The sequence below is a fragment of the Vigna angularis genome, chromosome 7 (genome assembly GCF_016808095.1).
Source record: "Vigna angularis cultivar LongXiaoDou No.4 chromosome 7, ASM1680809v1, whole genome shotgun sequence".
Lineage (NCBI taxonomy): Eukaryota > Viridiplantae > Streptophyta > Magnoliopsida > Fabales > Fabaceae > Vigna > Vigna angularis.
Genome location: NC_068976.1, coordinates 5,983,422 through 6,002,619, shown reverse-complemented (window position 1 = coordinate 6,002,619; position 19,198 = coordinate 5,983,422). Strand labels below are relative to the sequence as shown.

Below are 19,198 nucleotides of genomic sequence, written 5' to 3'. Positions count from 1 at the left end.
AGGCCAACCTCATGGGTTAGTCGTGCTAGCAGCTTGACATCATAAAAAGAAAATTGAACCAGTACCGTGACAGTTCATATTAACACAGTCCGACAATTCGACCAAGGTCTGATACAACTCAGTCAATGTCTAAAACAACTCGACCAATATCTGATACTATTTAAGATTTGAAACAATCTAAATGATAACTTAACAACGAGTTAGACTAGATTGTAAATTTAATCCATTTTCATTTGCCAAGTTAATCTAATTTGACTCATTTTTGACAAACAATTATTGAATCGAGTTTAAACGAAGGAGGTAGATTCGTTTTTACCATCCTAACTGAATAACTATTTACTGCTAGGGTGTGAACAAAATGCACTTTAACTACCAAATTGAATGACTTACATTATTCCTTTAAAGTTTTTTAAATTGTAATGAATATTTCATATTTTTAATTCTCACGTTACAATTATATTAACAATTTTATATATTAAATTGATTTTTGACTATATACAAATTTAACATCAAACCTTTTTTCATTTTAAATAATTGTAACTTAAGTTTTTTCTAAAAAAAATTAATTTGACTGATATTTTCAGTTTCTAACGTGCAATTAATTTTCTTATTTTAATTTATTTCAAATTAATTACTTTTTCCTCACTAAAATCAATATATATATATATATATATATATATATATATATATATATATATTAAAAGAGTGAAATTACGTAAGAAGCGTAATAATAATTTGTGTAAAAAAATTACCGTGATTACCGTCATTATTCGACAGCTGTAATATGTCTTTAAAAAATGTTATAAAAATTAAATTAAAAAAAAGAAGGAAAGAATTTTTGGAGACTTTAGTAGTGTAATTTGGTGGAATAATAATTTCCTTTCCATTATTCTCCGCTTTTGCGGGTAGGCATCTGTTTCCACGTTGGCAACCTAATCCAAGGAAAACCAACGAACAGAAAAGAAAAGTTGACGACAAAACAAATCTGAAAGCACTTGTGCCAAACCAAGTTGGGGAACTCGTTCCCTACTGAAACTCCAACGACGTTCACTGCATCGTTCTCCCCAAAGCTACACTCTCTTCTCTCTCTCTCTCTCTTCTCTTCCGTTTACTTAATTTAAGCCTCTCTCTCTCTCTCTCTCTCACACACACACACACCATGAGTCCCTACATTTTTGGAGTCATACTCCCTCTCCTCGTCACGCTTCTCGTACGCAACAAGAATCCTCCCAAAAGACGCGGCGTTCCGGTCCAAACCGGCGGCGAGGCCGGTCTGGTTGTCCAAAACAGCCGGTTTGAGTCACCGGTCCAGAGCGCGTGGGAAGGCGTTGCCACGCTCGCAGAGCTCTTCGAAGAGGCGTGCAAAACGCATGCGGAGAGGCTCCTCCTTGGCACGCGCGTGGTGCTGGCGAGGGAAGTGGAGAGCAGCCCCGACGGCAGGTCGTTCGAGAAGCTTCACTTGGGAGACTACGGCTGGCTCTCCTACGATACGGTCTTCGATGTCGTTTCGAGCTTCGCTTCCGGGTTAGCCTTCCTCGGACATGCCAGGGAGGAACGCGCCGCCATCTTCGCTGACACGCGCCAAGAGTGGTTTATGGCTCTTCAGGTTCTGCTGCCTGGTTAAACTCTTTTTTGGATTTGCTTTTTCTACGAATTTAAGTGTACACTTTTATTTAACATCTTTTATTTGATAAGAAATATTAATGTGATGATAACATACTAAAGTGTCGGTCTTATAAATGTTATGACAATGGTGTCATGTTACATCAAGATTTTTGTGAAATATTAAATTCAAGGATAAATTAAAATTCTATTATTAAGATGGTAGAAAAATGATTTTTTTGCAAAAAGTTATGGGATTAAGTTCACGAAATTGAAAAGTATGGAAAATAAAATGTATCTGAGGCAGTTTTCTGGAAAATATTTAAATTTATTAACTAATTAAGTAAGATAGGATGTTTTGTGTAAAAATGAGTAAGATTAGATTTACGTAATTATAAAAATATAGGTTTACGCTTGACATTTTATATCTGCAGAAATTTATTGACTTGAACACACTTTCATTTTGATTCTAACACCTCAGGTTTGTGAATTTTTTTTTATTTATTTTCTACTCGATGAAATGTTGGTGGCAATTATTTAATTTTTACTTATTTCATTCACTACACACGAACTGGTCACACTTCTATGGTAATGCTGGAATTGTTTTTTTGCACATTAGAGTCATCGCCATTCTTTTATTTATCAAGTGGGAAATTTGATTGGAAAAACTTACTTAAGAAATATAAAATCTGTCTTTGAAGTTTTGCAAGATAGAAAGAAACCACACCTTCGTGACATTTAAAGAAGGTTACACTTGGTCCATGGGTAAAGTTGCACTTTGATATCAATTGTCATGAACTGCAATGTGAAAACAACTTCTTTGCATAGGAAGGATAATATTGTGTACTGATAACTCTTCCCTATAATAAGGGGGAAATAACTTGACATGGTTTTTCTTTCCCTCTTTTTGCTTCTTCAGGGTTGTTTCAGGCGAAATGTGACAGTAGTTACTATGTATGCATCATTGGGAGAGGAAGCTTTATCATATTCATTGAATGAGGTTTTTGTTACTCCTCTTTTGTCTCTTATTTCTCACACATCTATGCCTGGGATGTCCTGCTAATTGCTGTATACCCTCATCACAATCCAGTGGATCTTACCCTTGGATAATACGAGTTTGCCACGTTTGATTGTATATATACGATGGATCAATTTTTTAGCACTTGTCACGTATATGACATGTGAGAAAAAAAAGGAAAGAGGTGTGATTAAATTTCTAAAGCAATATGGCCAGCCTCTTTTGATGTATGTTAACTAATAACTTTGCTAGGAAATGCACAGTAGCAATCAATGACTGGCTATCTGGTAGAGTACTAGAATGTCATGAACACAATTCTATTTCACAGCAAATGTCAATGTATAAAATGCTTCTTGCAATTTCTAAATCCTCTTCAATTCAGTGCACCAAACAAATTTTGGCTACATCATGAGGTGGCATTATATAAGCAACTAACACAAGGCTGTAGTTAGTTTGTAGGTTTTCTAAAGAAATAAACTATGTTATTGTCCACAATTTTTTGGTGAGCAAACTTGAACATCACACATTTCCTCAACCAATAAGTTCTAGCATTTTTAGTTTATTGAGCTTCGGAAAATTGAATCTGTCTCGTAAAGTTGTTTATATAGCCAGGGCTTGTTCTCACAGTTGTTTTTTACTTTCTAGAACTTAATATGGTTTGCTGAAATGTTTGTGTTTGCCTTGTTTAAGTTTGTGTGCTCTTTGTTTTGGTACGAACTCACTTTCAAAAACCTTTTCCAGACAGAGGTTACAACAGTAATTTGTGGGCGAAAAGAAATGAAAACACTAGTAAATATAAGTGGACAACTTGACACAGTGAAACGTGTGATTTGCATGGATGATGATATCCCATCTGATGCCTCTTCTATTGCATATAACTGGACAATCACTTCGTTCTCTGAGGTTGAGAGACTTGGCAGAGAAAACCCTGTTGAAGCTGATTTACCACTTTCAGCAGATGTTGCAGTTATAATGTATACAAGTGGAAGTACGGGATTACCCAAGGTCAGAAGCATCTTTGAGATGTGTAGCTCTCCCAATTTCAATTTCTTGTATCCTTTTACTTGATTGACTGCTCTACACAGTGTTTTAGAATGTCTAAAATATGTTTTCTTGGCTTCTTTTTGTTCCCTTTTTATTCTCTTATTTATACTGGGTTAAGTTATTCACTTGCTCTTATAGTTTCCCTCGTTTTAAGTTTTAGCCTCTGCTCAAGAAAACTAAAGTTTTAGTTCCTGTGCACGCACAAAAAGTTAGTTTTGGTCCTTTTTACTAGCATTAGAAAACAATTTCTGACAGTGAAACCGCCACATAAATGATCTGCTCTCACAAAAAAACTAGGCGTGGTCTAAACTTTTCAGTTTTCTTGTACAAGGACTAAAACCTAAAATGGAAACAACTAGGATCAAACAAGTAGTTTAACCTTAATGTTATTTTGCTATTTCTTTAATCTTTCTTTTGCACAGGGTGTGATGATGACACATGGCAATGTCTTAGCTACACTCTCTGCTGTCATGACCATTGTTCCCGATATTGGGACCAAGGATATATATCTTGCATACTTGCCGATGGCTCATATCTTAGAATTAGCAGCTGAGGTATGTGAATACAGTGTTCTTGAATACATTCTTTGAATATTTCTTTTTTAAGGGCATTGATTTTATTTCCATATTAATTTCTTCTGTTCTCCTTTATTTCATGTTTTAACAAACTTGCATACAAGTTAGAATTTGATGGCAGCTGTTGGAGTTCCTATAGGATATGGATCTCCTTTGACCCTTACTGACACATCAAACAAGATTAAGAAAGGAACAAAGGGGGATGCTACTGCACTGAGTCCAACTCTAATGGCAGCTGTACCAGCAATTCTTGATCGTGTTCGTGATGGAGTGTTCAAGAAGGTACTTTGATTTGTGACTTGTGTGATTGCACTCCTACATTGAACACGTCAAGGGTACATGTATGTTAGAAAGCTAGTTGCATTGTTTGGATGAACTTTTCTTGCTCATATAGAAGAATACAAAAGAAGGTAAAATGAATTGAGCTTTTTGCATTAGCCAAAATCAACTGATACACTTTACATATATAAAAGTTCTAGTTTTTATATAGCTTCTCGAGCAACTAAACTGTATGAGTTAATTTTAGCTTGAGAAGTTCAATGCATTTTATCTTAGTTTTATCTCTTAAAGCTATTTATAGAGAAGTTTATCCAAACATGGTCTAGTTGGGTGAGATTGAGGACTTAAAAACTTGTCAATGCAGGTAAATGCAACAGGAGGATTGCCAAAGAAATTGTTTTATTTAGCCTATGCCCGGAGGTTGCAAGCAGTTAATGGTAGTTGGCTTGGAGCTTGGGGTTTGGAAAAGGCTCTTTGGGATTTTCTTGTGTTCAAAAAGGTCCGAGCTATTCTGGGCGGCCGTATCCGTTTTATACTATCTGGTGGTGCTCCCCTTTCTGGTGATACCCAGAAGTTCATCAACATTTGTCTCGGGTCAGTCTTGTCATTACATGTATGCATTATCTTTGAAATAAATAAAAATGAGTGAAAAAGTGTAGAGGGTAAGACATTTTCCTGAGAGAAACCAAGAACATCAAAAACACAAAAGCTCATTGATGATGAGGTCCTCTCAAGGCTCCTGACCAGGAAAGTCCACTAGAAGTCCCCAAGAACCCAAGACACAAAAGAGAAACAAGCTTCCAAGAAAGTCTTGGAAGATGATTGGATCTTTTTGGCCATCTTTTTTGTAGGGTTTTGTTGCAGAAAGGAATGGCCAAATAGTCTAGGTATGGGGTATTGGTGAGTGTTGGTGGATGGTGTATATGGCAAATGGTGTTTATGCTTTTGGGGTGTATCTTGATGGCTAAAGGATGTGGAAAAGGTAGAAGGGTGGAATCTCAACAAGATTACACAATTAGATGCAAGAAATGGAATGAATAAGACAATCGATGATAGTGCAAGTGGAAATGGAAAAGGAGTGAGGAAGGATGGAGTATTTATGTTGTAATTAGAGGAAAACCTTCCTAATTAGAGAAAATATCTATAGAATCTTCCTAATTAGAGAAAATATCTATAGAATCTTCCTAATTAGAGAAAATATCTGTAGGATCTTCTAGTTTATTTTTCAGTATATTGTTTTCTTATTTCCCTTTTTTAGAAGATTAGATTGTTACAAATAGAGATAAGGTGAATGTAATAGACATGAAAGAAAATAATAAAATTCATTCTCTTTTTCAAGAATTTTCTTGTTAGAGGTGTACACACCCTAGGGTCTACGGGTAGGGTGGCTAAGATCCTTGAGGGTCTCTTGAGCCTCTTCTTGGAGAGTCCAAGAAGACAAGAAGAGAGGATCTTGGGAAAACTCAACCAAGCTCATTCTTCTCACAAAAGAACTTCACTCTCAAGTTTTCAAGTTAAAGTGTATTCTATTATAAAAAGGTGTGATTTTAAATGAAGAGGATGTGCTCTTTTATTGCACTACAAGCCTTTAAGGAGTGTTTGGGATTGCTCCTAACATATACACTCAGGGTTTTTTTATTCTACCCTAGGTTAGACTTATTCTAAAAACCAAACAAGCTATTCTAACCTAGGCCTATTTTCAAGCTACGTTTTTCATGTGGGAGACTTTCTTCTAAATTTATTACATTTTTATATTCTTTAATTTGTCTTCTTGAGATCTGTTCTCCAATTTCTTCTTTAATTGAAGACTTCTTTTTCTGGTTCTCATCATTCGTGCTATGCATGAAAGACAAATCAACTCAAATCTAGCTAATCTTTCCAAAGTTGAAATCCATATAAAATAAGTGTCGATTGAAAGAAACCCTATTTTACAAGCTAATCAAAAGAGAAAGAAATATTCTCCAAAACATAACCATTGTATTAAATTGCATCATGCATAGACATGTCAAATATTAGCTTATCTTTAACTTTGAAGAGATATTATTGTTGGGTCTATCGAGGAGGAGGTTACCCGTGGGTTACACAAACACCAATAACATCTGAGCCAACTACCCAAAACCTTAAGGTAATGGGTTAATGGGTCTTTCATCTTTATATACTGCTCTATTTTCTCAATTCTTTTCAATGTGGGACTTGGACTCACACTTGGATACCCAACATCTCCCCCTCAAGGGTGAGTCCCTTCCACATAGGTACACTCCCCCTCCAGCGGAAGCATTCCCAACTAACCACAACCACGAGTAGCCCTTTCCAACCACCGTATCTTAACGGAACTTGCTTACCTGAATACCCTTTGCCAGGAAGACTTTCGGTATAGGGATCATTATACTCGTCCGAGCCGGTCATTAAGACAAACCATCGGCTCTGATACCACTGTTGGGTCTATCGAGGAGGAAGTTCCATGTGGGTTGCACAAACACCAATAACATCTAAGCCAACTATACAAGGGATCGACACCACTCTTTACCCAAAACCTTAAGGCAATGGGTTAATGGGTCTTTTATCTTTATATACTGCCCTACTTTCTCAATTCTATCAAATGTGGGACTTGGACTCACACTTGGATACCCAACAATTATTGTTCATATTTTAGGTGGTGTGGTGAAACTTGTAATAAGTTTTGACCATTTATTTTACTATACTGGTTGACCATTAGAACTTTAAGCCTAGAGGACCAACTTGAGGATCAGACTTAATAAATATTAGGATACTGTTCTATCAACCTTGTAATGATTTCTCACTTCTTATTTTAGAGAAACGAATGTTTTATATTTTCTCCCAAAACAATCTGAACCAACACAAGTCAGAATATTATGAAAGAGTATGTAATCTAGATAGGGAGGCTTGTGATGAAAATTTCAAACGTAACTTCTGGAAGTTGTAATTGACCTTGATAGTTGCCGTAAACAAAGAAAAATTGAATCTTTTGTGGGCCAGCATTTTTCCTTTTAAAATTCGATGTATGTGTTATGTGTGGAATGACCTTCTAAAGGATAAATTACTTCATTCACTTTTGAGTGTTCCACAAAAGGAAATGTTACTAGTTTCTACTCCAGTGCTTTTGCCTTTTTGCATTTCCATTATTATATTTTTTCATATATGTATGGTCATATTCAGTGCTCCAATCGGTCAAGGATATGGTCTTACAGAGACTTGTGCTGGTGGGACATTCTCTGATGTTGATGACACTTCTGTTGGTCGTGTTGGACCACCTCTTCCATGCTCATTTATTAAGGTAATTATAGATTAGATCAATTTATCTTCATGCAACTTGAATGGCACATTTTTTTTTTAATTTTTGCTTATGGGGAGGGGAGTAATGTCATAGCATGGACCTTGCTACATTAATCATGAGAAGTAATACAAAACCTTACAATCATACTCGGATAACAATTCTTGATGGCGATCATTCAACACGGTCGTGTATATATGCATGGGTTACCTATCTTGAGTAAATCTTGTTAAGTCACGTTATGTAAAATTTCTTAGCAAGTGGAGAAATTACTAGAATAGGAAGTTTGTTCTCTTTCTATACTCATTTTACCATTTTCTTTTCACAAAAGGTCTTGTTTATAACCATGGTTGTCATTGATTTTCTACCATTTTTAACTAGTACTCTAGTCTTAAGTAACTTGTGAGCATGTACCTTTTCTTAAGTTTTTTGAAAGATGTTTCTGGTGTTATTGTATCCTATTTGAACTACTAGAGTTGACCCCGTGGTAGGAGATTTGAGATGTATATGCATGAGGTCCTAGGTTTTACTCACTCAAAAAAGTTAACCTATCTGAGGTTTGTACTTTATATGTATATATCAAAATAGAAAATATTTTCAAATCTATCCATAAATGTTTTTAAGTCACTGTTTGAATGTTTCCAAGTGTGACCTATGTACTTTACGACTTTGTGGAGGCCTTCTCACAACTCTAAAGTGGATGTAATGGATGTCAACTATTTCCCTTTTTTCTTCAATCTTGTTGTCATTGGTGATTTGTAGCTCGTAAAATTTTATAGAAATAGATAAAATCTATGATCTTCCTTGTATAATGGTGCAATGTAAAGGGGCCTCAAGATTGAGTCATCATTATGTATTTTCTACTCTAGATATCTAATCATGGCAGTTTACTTTTCTTTCTGGTATCCGTGAAAGAGTATTTCTAATGAACATTTGCTTTTCTTACCACAGCTAATCAACTGGCCTGAAGGTGGATATTTAACAAATGACTCACCAATGCCCCGTGGAGAAATTGTAATTGGTGGTCCAAATGTCACTCTAGGGTATTTCAAAAATGAAGAAAAAACGAATGAATCGTACAAGGTTTGTATCGATGGTCTTTTCTGTTATTTTTCTTTGGGGAGAAAAAACTGGGATAATGTATCACTTCCGATTTTCCACTATTGCCATAAAAGTTCTGTTTAGTCAATTTGAAAGATTTCATCTTACACATTTTTTCTGTCCAATGTCTGTCTGTATTTTGTTACACTTTTTTTATGTGGGGGGAGGAAGAGATTAATTTGTACTTGTTGTGAAGGTTGATGAAAGAGGCATGAGGTGGTTTTACACTGGTGACATTGGCAGATTTCATCCAGATGGATGCCTTGAAATCATTGACCGTAAAAAGGACATTGTTAAACTGCAGCATGGAGAATATGTCTCCTTGGGAAAGGTATATATGGATAATACTTCTTTTTTGTTTTTTTTAAGGAAAAGTTGTGTTATTGAAAGGACCACTAATACTTTTATTGCTAAGCTCTCTTTTTAGTGTTAGCAATTTTTAGAGTTGTTAGTGTTAGCAATAAACTCTCAAACATGCTCTTTTTAACATTCATTCCAGTGTTGGTTAAAACTTTTAAAAAACTGCAGGATCAAGATCGGAATCCATTACTGTGAAAGTAAGAATCATTAAAATTTGTAGTTTTAAGAAAATTTAGCCAATAGTAAAAGGTTTGTTAGAGAATGTGTTACTGGCACTATACTGGAGTTAAAAGTGTAAGGGGAAATTCAAATTCTAAGTGTATCCTATGCTTAAAATAACTTGATAAAATATTACTCCTTTCTGAGAAATTAAAATTCCCATCTTCATGTTGTAGGTATTTAGGCATATTTTTCAACAACTTTGTAGCATGCACCATTCTAAAACATTTTCCTACATGACCAACTTATTAAATGCAGGTTGAGGCAGCTCTTATTGTTAGTCCCTTTGTGGACAATATTATGGTCCATGCTGACCCTTTCCACAGTTACTGTGTGGCACTTGTGGTGGGTTCTCAGTTCACATTGGAGGAATGGGCTTCACAACAAGGAATTTCATATGTCAATTTTTTAGATCTGTGTGCAAAAGAAGAAACTGTGAAGGAGGTGCATGCATCACTTGTAAAGGTATGCCCACTTTCCTAAATTCTCTTAACAATCTAGTGGTAATGATTAGGAATTAATGTCATTTTCTAGGAAGTACACTTGTCTAAATCAATAATACATTATAGACTTAAAAGTTAACGAAAGCAAATTTTGTAATTAACTTTAGAGTTACGTCCTAATTTATCTCGGGTTTGTCTTGTATTCAAACAACCACATATGCAAATTTAGAAAACAAATCATGTAACACCATATTTTGTACACGAAAAATGTGGAATGGTTAAAAGTTGCAACTTGGATTTCACATGCTCTCTTTTGGGTTGATATTTCATTTTCTATGTCATATTCGTTAACAATTTGGTGTCACTTAGCATATATTTTCACTAAGTCTTTATTGATTATATTAGCAACAAGCTTGGTACATACGATTTGTATATACCAGCCTGAGGAGGAGTATTATATATATTATCTTTATCTTATCTTTATCTTTTATCTTTAATTAGTTTGTTATTATCCCTTATTTGTATTTTGGACTTAGCCCATATTTCTTCTATTATAAATATGTATATATTCAACAAGAGGGAGATTAATTTCATACATAGTTTTTTCACTATATTCAACATGGTATCTAGAGCCTAAGATTCTTTTGAGAAAAAACAAATTGTCGCCTCTGTCACGACACCTACCGCTGTCGGCGGCGGTGCTGTCTACTGTTGCAACCAGCAGCACTGCCGTCTACCGCCGCTGTCGGTGTCACCGACACCCTTTGTTGCCATAGTCGAAGTTCTAGATTTGACTAGTGATAACACGATTTTGATTGTCTCGACTAGTAGTCCTAAGAATTTTATGTTTCAACACCTATGTTTGAGTACCTTAGTCCTATTCTCCTAATTTCAGTTCTCTACTAGAGTCTTTTTCATTGTTGTCCACTATTTGTTGCCTTGTCCACCAATGTTCACCATTGGGAGAGTCTGTTTCTAGGTGCTTTGATGAATAAAGAAGACCATTCTTTTGAAGAGTTAGATCTTCTACCTTCATTGTTTCTATGTGGTCCAATCTAGTCCCTGCAGTCTATCGTTGTCAACCACTCTAGGCCACCATCCGTTACTGATGGCAATCTAGTACTTGTAGTTTGTTGTTGTCCACCATTGCAGGCCCCTATCAATTACTAATGACAATTTAGTCCCTACAGTTTGTTGTTGTCTGCTATTGATGGTAATCTTCTTTGTCAAAGTTTCGCGGTTGTCCACCGCTGTCTAATATTATTCTCCACAGCTGTTATTAGTTGTTTGTTAACCTTTGTTTGCACTCTTTATCAATTGGATGTCAATAATGCATTCTTCAACGACAATTTGCAAGAAGAAATTTATATGGAGCAACCTCCCATATTTGTTGCTCAAGGAGGTCTTTTGGGTTGATATTTCATCTTTTATGTCGTTTTCGCAAATCATTAACAATTTGGTGTCACTTGAGTGCAAAAGCAAATATTTTCACTAATTTTTTATTGATTAAATTGGTAACAAGCTTGGTGCATACGATTTGTATGCACCAACTTGAGAGGGAGTGTTAGATATATTATCTTTATCTTTTATCTTTACTTAGTTTGTTATTAGTCCTTATTTGTATTTTGAGTTTAGCCTATATTTCTTTTATTATAAATAGAGTAGGGCCACTTTTGAATATGAATATGATACATCTTGTTCAATGTCTTGAAAAGCTTTTATCATCAGAAAAATAGTGATCCTCCTTTTACAAAAGGGTCATAATTGTGTGTTTATTGTGACCATGACATTGACATTTTATTGTGCTGTCCTCTATCCTTGACTTATACTATTTAAAGCAAGTCATTGATTTGGCGTTTTATCATGACAATAAGAAGGATCAAATTGAGATGGCATTTTCTAATTTCTACATGGTTAAAGAAAACAACCAATAATTATTGTTGGAAGTCTTACGTCGTCAACTAGAAATAAGACTAATTTAGAGTATATATATGGGTGCAAACTTCATCTTACAAGCCGATTTTTTGAGATTGAGTTAGTCTTAAAGTTCATTTTTTAATATGGTATCAGAGCCATAAGTTAGAGCCTATCCTAATGAGATTTATGTTTTTTTTGGACATATCATTCCACCTGCTATCGAGCCACTATCGGACCATCCATTGATGTTTAATCCCACACACAAGATGTATATATCTCGGCGTGAGGGAGGTGTATTGAAAGTCTCATATTGACTTTCACCTTACAAGCCGATTTTTTGGGATTGAGTTAGTCTTAAAGTTCATTTCTTAACATGGTATAAGAACCATAAGTTAGAGTCTATCGTAATGAGATTTATGTTTTTTGGACATATCATTTCACCCGCTATTGAGCCACTATCGGACCATCCATTGATGTCTAATCCCACACACAAAATGTATATATCTCGGCACGAGGGAGGTGTATTGAAAGTCTCATATTGACTAGTAATAAAGTCAGTTTAAAGTATATAAGTAGATGCAAACCTCACTTTACAAGCCGATTATCCAAGATAAAAGTAACCTAAAAGCCAAGGAAGGCAAAGTTATAAGATTTTGCTTGTGGTTAAAAAGACATGCCGTGTAGATTTATGTAGCTGGTGTTTCATCCTTTTTAAATATTTATACAGATTTGGTGATGTTTACTTGTATAAAATTTGCATGTTATAAAAAGTCCCTAGGAGACAAAGGGGCTTATATTAGGTTGTAAAGTTCATTTCTAACTTGATATTAGTTCTTGATTTTATATCTTGTAACATACGTTACACCAAAGATATCCCACTTAGTTCCCTGTTATTAGTTATGTTTGGTGTGAGTCCCAAATTTCACAATTAAAAGAAAAGGTTTGCACTTTTTCTAGTATGCATACATACATTCTTTGAATCAACATTCCATGTGTTCCTCCTTTGTTATCTTAGTCTGTGAACGAGTTAAAATATTCCTTTAACATTTTCTTAAACCTCAAATTTTCAATCTCTTTCTATCAAATAGCGCATCTTATTTCTCATTTCTCTCTTCCTTTTTTTTATCTCACGTAATTGTATATAATATTGTGAAAAATATTAAGAATAGAAGTTCTCTTAATGAAACTATTGGCAGGAGGGAAAGAAGGCTCATCTGGAGAAATTTGAGATTCCTTCAAAAATTAAATTGCTTTCAGATCCATGGACCCCTGAGTCTGGCCTTGTTACTGCTGCTCTCAAACTCAAGAGGGAGGCAATAAAAAAGACTTTTAATGAGGAACTTACAAAGTTGTATGCTTCATAGGCTAAGGACACTAATCTTTTTACCAGCATTTCCCATTTGCATAGGGCAGGTTGAGGTGAGAAGGGTTTTGTATTTTTTTGTTAATCATTTTGTTTTTTCCATTTGAAGTTTATCATGCAAAGTGAGGCTTATTACGTGCAGAAGGCCAATACGTTGAATAATTTAATTTACTGAAGTAGTAACACTGTAAAATGAACTTTTATCAGACGTTATTGTTGTATCAATTTTCCAATTATAGAGTTACTCAGTATATTATGTTTGTTTGCCACTTTTCCCTTCTAAAAAGTGTTTTGTTCCAAAACCATCGGTGCATCCTGATTCCGCTAAATCAGATGGAAGGAAGAAAAATTTTAAATGACTACTATAGTAAGCTTTGGTTTAACCTTTGTGTTAAAAGAGTGACTTTAAGTTCTTCCAAGAGGGTTCTTGTGTGATAAGGTGCTATTACTGTTGTTAGGATTCTTGATTCATCCCTTAAGGTTTTTTAAGGGAAGTGTTTTTTTTTCTTGTCGATTTTCAAGAGGTGGTTTTTCATTTCTCGTGATTATTTAAAGGTGTGTTTCATCAGGTATTCAAGAGTGTTTTTCTTTCCTTGTGGTTATATTTTTCATTATTTTAAAGGTTTTATTACATGTTTCATTTTATATTTATGGTTATAATAGTCTATTGTTTTGGTTGTTTTTACAGTTATTTATGATCACTCTCTAGAGTGATTCACCAACTTATTATTATTGATTTGAACCCGTCTAAAATTTTTGTATGACTTGTTTTTATTTCTTATTCTCTTTGTTTCGTTGCAACAAGATTAAATTTTCACACATTTTATAAAAGTTTAATACTATGATATTTTGTTATTATAAGTTCAAAGTCCGATAAAAATAAGTTTTGGATAATTGAAAAGTTTTAAAAATCAGAACTTTAACTTTAAAGTAATTCATCCCCTATTAGTTCTGTTCAACGTAATCTTTTATTCTAAAAGTTAACAAAATTAGAAATTTGCATGATCCTTAATTATAATATAAGTTCAAAGTTTAAAGTTAATTAAGGTCAAAGTTCAAGGTTTGATAAAAATAAGTTTTAAATAATTGAAAAGTTTTTTTAAAAGTAGAAATTTTAACTTTAAATCAATTCATCCCATGTTAGTTTTGTTCAATCTAACCTTTTACATTGGCCAGTACATAGGATGCTTAAAGGCACAACTGATTTTTCATGCACTTTGTAAGTGTAAAAGTTTTACATCAATTATTCAATAAGTAAAATTCATCTAGGTATTACTTTCAAGGTACTTAATATTAACACATCAAATTTACTATGTAATAACATCATCATCATTTTTGATTGCTCTAACCAGCATGATCAAGTGTCAGAGCTTTAGTCCAAGGATTGTAAAGCATTCATACCTTCAATTTCCTCCGTTCTGCAATCCGTGAGGCTTTATCACCACTGTTGGTTTCAATAAAATCTGAGATGTCATTAGAAACTTGTTAGATTATAAATAAAGGACTCAATGTTTGTTGCTAAACAACACTATAGTTGTTTCAAGTCAAACAACAGAATAATAACAAAAATAGTTTGTCTACTACAGAAAATCAAACACAAAAAGCAGAAAATAAAGAATGATAGTTTTTTCCAAGGAGTTTTGGATTGGAAACTGCCACCGCTGCATGCAAGCACAACTCGCATAGTGATAATAACAAAACACAAGACAAAAGAAATTGATTGGCATTATTGGAAGATATCTAACTAATTTTCTCAAATAAAACAAAGAGTAACAAGGGAAGAAGATATATACCAGGTATCCCAAAGGCCCTTGTTGGACTTAAGATGTTAAAGAACATCACAGTTGCTCCAACCACCAAGAGCAAAGCAAAGAGGCCAGAAACCTTCATGTTTTTTCAAGTACTACTAACCAGTTGCCAATACAACAAGCTTGAAGAGAACAATGTGAATTAGTAATAAATAACTCTTCTTAGAAGGAGGAAAGGAGGAGTGTTTTGTCACTTATTGTCGATGAAGGTGGAAAAAAAAATGAGACTCAAACAAAACCTACTTGTTTTATGTTGTTTCTACTCGACCCAAAAGACATATTAAGTTAACGGTCCAACAAGGTTATTTTAGACTTTTCATTATCGAGTAGCTCAAAATACCTATTTGGGTCATATTTATATATTATAACTAAATTTCAATAGTTTGACATTTTGGTTATTATTAATTATTCTATTATTAGACTATTATTATACTTTCTAGGTAAGTATTATTCTAATAGGGATAGAACCACAACGCATGTTGATCCTATAAATATAAGAGTAACTCTCAAGGGATACTTACTTCACACTTGATACTTGATAATTACTCTCATATAATATATCTTAACTCTCTTACTGACTTGAGCGTTAGAGAGTCTTTGTAGGTGGGTCTTTCCCTCTCATCCATGAGGTGACCCTATTCAAACAGAAGGAGCAATCAAAGCACCGTTAGGATCTTGTCACATGTTCACAAAGTCCATGCTCAAGATCTAGGTAAGATCACCAACGCTCACCGTGGGGCTCAAGTAAAACTTTATCATGTCTTCACATTATTCACTATCATCATCTGCATAAAGATAGTCTATGATTATTGATAATCACTCATGCTGGCACGAGCATTTATGATCTAAGTTTTGAAATGGTTTTGAAGAGTGTTATCTTGATACTCATTTTTAATATTTTATTATGATATAATATTATATTGAATACTTGTGGAACAATAACATGCATAAAAATATTTTCTCTTTACTTTGATATCATTCGCCTCAACAAGTTACGGGTCTTTATTTGCACTCATCAATGGGGCTTATGTGCAACACCTTATGATACATTGGTGCAATGCGCCAATGTTCTTTTCATGTGAAAATTCAAAGGATGAAACATGTGCTCAAAATCCATGCAATTGATGCAAGATGCTAAACTTTTACTGGTGAAAATTCTTTGAGATCCAACAAAAGTTAAATTATCATGTGGCCTTAATGACCCAAGGTCTTCTAGTCAATGGCTATTACAATTAATGGGACGCAAATACATCTAAATAGATCATTGCAAGGTTCTTGTGCTAAATCAAAACATGACCAAAAAGGATATCAAACTCACTTTCAAGAAGAAACTAGAATTTCAATGCCACCTGAACAAGCATTCCTAATTGTCGAAGGTCATTAGGAAAAATGTCACAAGTTCATTCAAGTAGACATTTGCGACCTACTAGGTCCTCATGGATGACCTATATATATAAAGGGTCTAATGATAAAATACACAAGTATGGTGGATCTAAAGCTAGATCTCGGATGGTTCCATATCATGAAGAAAGTCTAAACTCAGTTCTTGTCAGTGATGTACCTAAAGATCTGCATAGGAATGACATAGTAAAGATTTATCGTTAATTCATGATCAACTATATCTAGTTGGAAAGTAACAGTCTAGTTACTCGACCTACTACAACATTTGTGCCAAGTCTATAATGACAAACATCTCCAACACACTACTCCATATTGTTACAAAAATGGGGAACTCACAAAATACAATGTAACATGTGTGCACGACCTTAAGTTGGCACTGGATAACATCTATCTGAAGCATATATTTTTAGGATTTCTCATCTAATAAAAACCATGAATTTCTATAAGAAAATTTGTAAAAATGACTGAGGAAAACTCTGGCTAGGTAAGACAATGTTCTTTAGTTTGTCCATGGTGACTTATCTCTCTTTTCTAGGAGTCTACTTAGTAAAATTTCAACAATATTTCCATCAAGAAACTTCTATGCATCGCACAACTAGCAATTTGGGTGGTCCTACTTACACCATCCTTCATTGAAAGCCCAAAGAAGCTCAACCTTCCTATGCCCAAATGCAAAACTCAACTCAGCACCACGACATCTCAGCACGTGATCAGCTTGGAATTTAGGTAACCAAGTACAAAAAGAGCCCGGTGTTCCAAACACCAGAGCACACGAGCAAGAAAATCCCCGTATCCTATTGCTCAAACACAAGAAATGATCCAACGACTAGTCACTAGAACAACTTGACATATCAACTCGATTATAAGAAAAAAATGATGTTCAACCCTGATAGCACAAGGATAGCTTAGCAACCTAGAATAGGACACACTCAACCCACAAACGTGGCAACCTAGAACAAGGATCCAGATAAACAACAGCAGACAAAAACCCATAAACAAAGCCTTCAAGAACCCCAAAGAAAAATTTCGATACACTGAAAGAAATACCAAGCAATAACTCTAAAAATACTACATCGGACATAGAAAAGTTCGGCATGGTAGTCAACTTAGCAACACCCGAGTACAAAAGAAGGCAAAGTACAATTACGATCCTGCGCAACCAGGTAAAAGGCTTAAGCCGCCTAACACAGCCATAGAACACAACTTTGACCTCAGAGCAAGCCACAAAACATGCTCGACAAATAACGTAACTCGACCAACATGACCAATAATCCAATAGTAAAGTTCGACTACCCTTGATACTTGATAATTACTCTTATATAATAAATCTTAATTCTCTTACTGACTTGAAAATACTTCCCTCTCATCGACAAGGTGATCCTCTTAAAAAAAACAATCAAAATACTATTAACATCTTGTCATTGCAAAGTTCACGCTAAAGATTGGGTAAGATGTGATTTGCTTTCTCTTGGATGATAAAATGTTTGAAGACTCTCATTCCAGTGCAACCTTCACTGACCGCATTAAATTCAATTATGGAATAGTCTCAATAATAAAAGCATTTATAAAAGGATTACTTGGAGAAGTTGAAGGAACTTTTGGGAAAAACATTCACATAAATCATGTAAAAAATATTTATTAGTCTGATTTTTTCATCTTGGTTATATTAATAGAAACAAATTTGTTTACTTTCATGAACTTAAATATATTTATACTATATTATTTAGATTAGTTTCTATAAAATAAAAAACATTTTAACTTAAAAGGAAAAGTTCACAAACATAACATATAACCTAACAATTCCAACCCACCCTTATGTTGTCTTTTGAAATACTAAAAATTGAAAGTGTACAAGAGTAGTTATCCTTTAATTTTAAAAAGTTTAGATGAAATAAATTTTTAGATTAATAAAATGATTTTTTTTACATTTCAATGTATCTCTATTAAAAATTTAAGTCCTATTGATATAATTAATTTTTTAGAAAAATATATAGAACTATGTTTACTAAAATTTCAAGAAGTCTTACTGTTGCAATATGTAAGAACTGAGAAATTAAGAGAAAGTGGGAGAAAGTGGACCAATCAATTTTGATGGTAGTATATAAATGAACTTTTCAAAATTTCGTGTCGTTCTCTGCATGCACTTCTTCTCTTCAAACTTCTGTGTTTTTCCTTTCTCCTCCTTCTCTCTACAAATTCTCTCTAGAAAGTCCCACCTTTTCTTCATCTATCTTGGAAGGAATTCTGCGTTGAGAAAAATATTAAGTCTTGGTAAGTTCTATTGTGTATTTCATTCTGCAGAAGTTCTGCAGAATTATGTAGAATGTCGAGCGTTCGTTGTTGACCGCTCGGTCAGCTTTAGGTATTCAGTCTTAGCGGTATTCATTTTTGTAGTAGTATTCAGTCTTAGGATTGTTCGGTGTCGTGTTGACGTTCGTTTTCGGCCTTGGCAGTATTTGATTTGATAATAGTGTTCGAGATAGTATTACTAGGTTTCGTACTATGGTTAGGTTTTGTATTCTCGTTCGGTCTTAGTAGTGTTTGGTGGTCTATTCGTGTTCCGTTTGAGTAGGACTCATGGTTATATTAACGTTCGATTTTAGTAGTATACGGTTTATCTATAGCGTTCGTTCTCTCACTAGTGTTTGGTCTCGCGCTATCGTTCGGTATCGTACTGGTGTTCGGTCTTAACTATGATCGTTCTCCTATGGGCCTTACCTGTTAATGACCGTTCGGTCATGTTTTAGTGATCGTTTTATCTGAGTATTCGGTCTAA

General features: G+C 34.4%; 1 protein-coding gene across 1 annotated transcript; it reads left to right on the top strand.

The window, feature by feature from the left end:
* Positions 1-914: 914 nt before the first annotated feature.
* LOC108338132 (long chain acyl-CoA synthetase 9, chloroplastic) lies at positions 915-13,482 on the top strand. Its single transcript, XM_017574856.2, has 11 exons — positions 915-1,606; positions 2,522-2,602; positions 3,362-3,625; positions 4,087-4,218; positions 4,348-4,521; positions 4,883-5,112; positions 7,696-7,813; positions 8,762-8,893; positions 9,108-9,242; positions 9,749-9,955; positions 13,047-13,482. Exons 1-11 carry the CDS (start codon positions 1,160-1,162, stop codon positions 13,212-13,214), a joined length of 2,088 nt encoding a protein of 695 aa, XP_017430345.1. The 5' UTR covers positions 915-1,159; the 3' UTR covers positions 13,215-13,482.
* The last annotated feature ends 5,716 nt before the right edge of the window (positions 13,483-19,198 follow it).